The sequence below is a fragment of the Nanorana parkeri genome, unplaced genomic scaffold, assembly GCF_000935625.1.
Source record: "Nanorana parkeri isolate BGI_ZX_2015 unplaced genomic scaffold, ASM93562v1 scaffold500, whole genome shotgun sequence".
Lineage (NCBI taxonomy): Eukaryota > Metazoa > Chordata > Amphibia > Anura > Dicroglossidae > Nanorana > Nanorana parkeri.
The window spans coordinates 1,055,374-1,056,922 of NW_017306768.1; the positions used below are offsets into that span (position 1 = coordinate 1,055,374).

General features: G+C 37.8%; 1 protein-coding gene across 1 annotated transcript; it reads left to right on the forward strand.

The window, feature by feature from the left end:
- Positions 1-246: 246 nt before the first annotated feature.
- Positions 247-1,155, forward strand: CUNHXorf21 (chromosome unknown CXorf21 homolog). Its single transcript, XM_018561107.1, has one exon. It carries the CDS (start codon positions 247-249, stop codon positions 1,153-1,155), a length of 909 nt encoding a protein of 302 aa, XP_018416609.1.
- The last annotated feature ends 394 nt before the right edge of the window (positions 1,156-1,549 follow it).

A 1,549-nucleotide genomic window follows, 5' to 3' on the forward strand; every position in this document is an offset into this window, starting at 1 on the left:
TACTGTTCAGTATATACAAATGGTGATCTGTATATGTATATACTGAAGAGTGTTCTCTCTGTATATGAGGATATGAATTGCTGAGGCTTTAAAGCACTGTGTATACATATTGCGTACAGTATATGGAATATCAAGCTCCCAATAATTGGCATAACAGTAGACAGGTATGCCAGATGACAGTAGACGCGTTTGACCTTTTTTTCACTGTAATTAGAGATTTATTAATCATGTTTCCTACTTGCAGATATGCTATCTGAGGGATACCTTTGCAAAATTCAGTCATGGTATGAAGATGGCATAGCAAAGCTGCACTCGGAGGAGGTGACTACAGAAAGAAAAGAACTGGCCGGTGTGTGCACTCTAAATTATGCATTTGCATATGAGACAGGCAGCAGAAGAGTTTTCAAGAAATATGGGTCTGTTGAACGAAAAGCTTCAGCAACATATGGGAAAGATACTGCACAGAACGCCATGGAGACACAGTTGTTGCATGAAATGGAAAATCCTATATATGAAACTGATAAATCATTCCCTGCCAATGTAAGTGCAAACTCGCAGTCTAATAAAGAGACATATCTGGTCCCATCATCCTGTAAAAATATCTGCAGAGATTATAATGACTTGCATGTAGCTGGGGATCAGGTCATGGCTATAAACTCAGTCATGTCTAACTCAACTTGCAAAAACAGCTTTGAATTTGGTGAAGGGCCATTTCTTCAATCTTCTCAGATTCCCTCAGCTATGGATTCTCTATGTGTAGCAACTAATGATTTGCCTAGGAGGCATTCTAAGCATGATTCCTCTTGCTGGAAAGAGACCAGTATTAAAGACAAGAGCATTATGAGCCAAGAGCAACCACTGTCTAATTCCATACTCAATGAATACTTGGAGAGGAAGGTCATTGAGCTCTACAAGCAGTACATGATGGACTTGAGCTGTGGTACATCTAATCATATTATGGACTCAGAGCTCATAATAAACAATGTGGAGCAGATCAGTATGCAGCTATCACGAGAACAAAACATGGAAGCCAACAAAGCTAAAGACATGGTCATCAGTTATCTCCTCAGGCTTGCAAGTGGAAAACAATCTAATGTTATTAGTACTCCTGTTATCAGTACTCCCGATCTGCAGATCTCATCCAATGTAACCTAGGCATAGACACAGCTTGGCAGCTTGGCAGACATCAGATATGTGTAAAGTTACACATGCTTACATTGCTCTAATATGTATACAACGAAGCCCAATTGGTATAATTCTTAGTTAGAGCATGTCTGCTAGAACTTTATACCGTACGTTCTTCCAGTTTTGCATGCATGTTTTTTTCAGAATCTCTTTACCTTCCACATCATAACCTCTTTTAGTAGCCGGGACAGGATGTAAACGTTTTAATGTTCAAATTAAAAGTGGGAATGGATAAAAAGAAATGTTATGAATAAGAACTAAACTAAGCTTCTGTGTAACATATAAGGGAATCTGCATGTTGCTTCATTAAATAATACAATGTTTATGATTATAAAAGTGAAATAAATTAATATATGTAGACAAA

Coding starts and splice junctions, on each gene's coding strand:
- CUNHXorf21 (XM_018561107.1), top strand. CDS start 247: ATGCTATCTGAGGGATACCTTTGCAAAATTCAGTCATGGTATGAAGAT.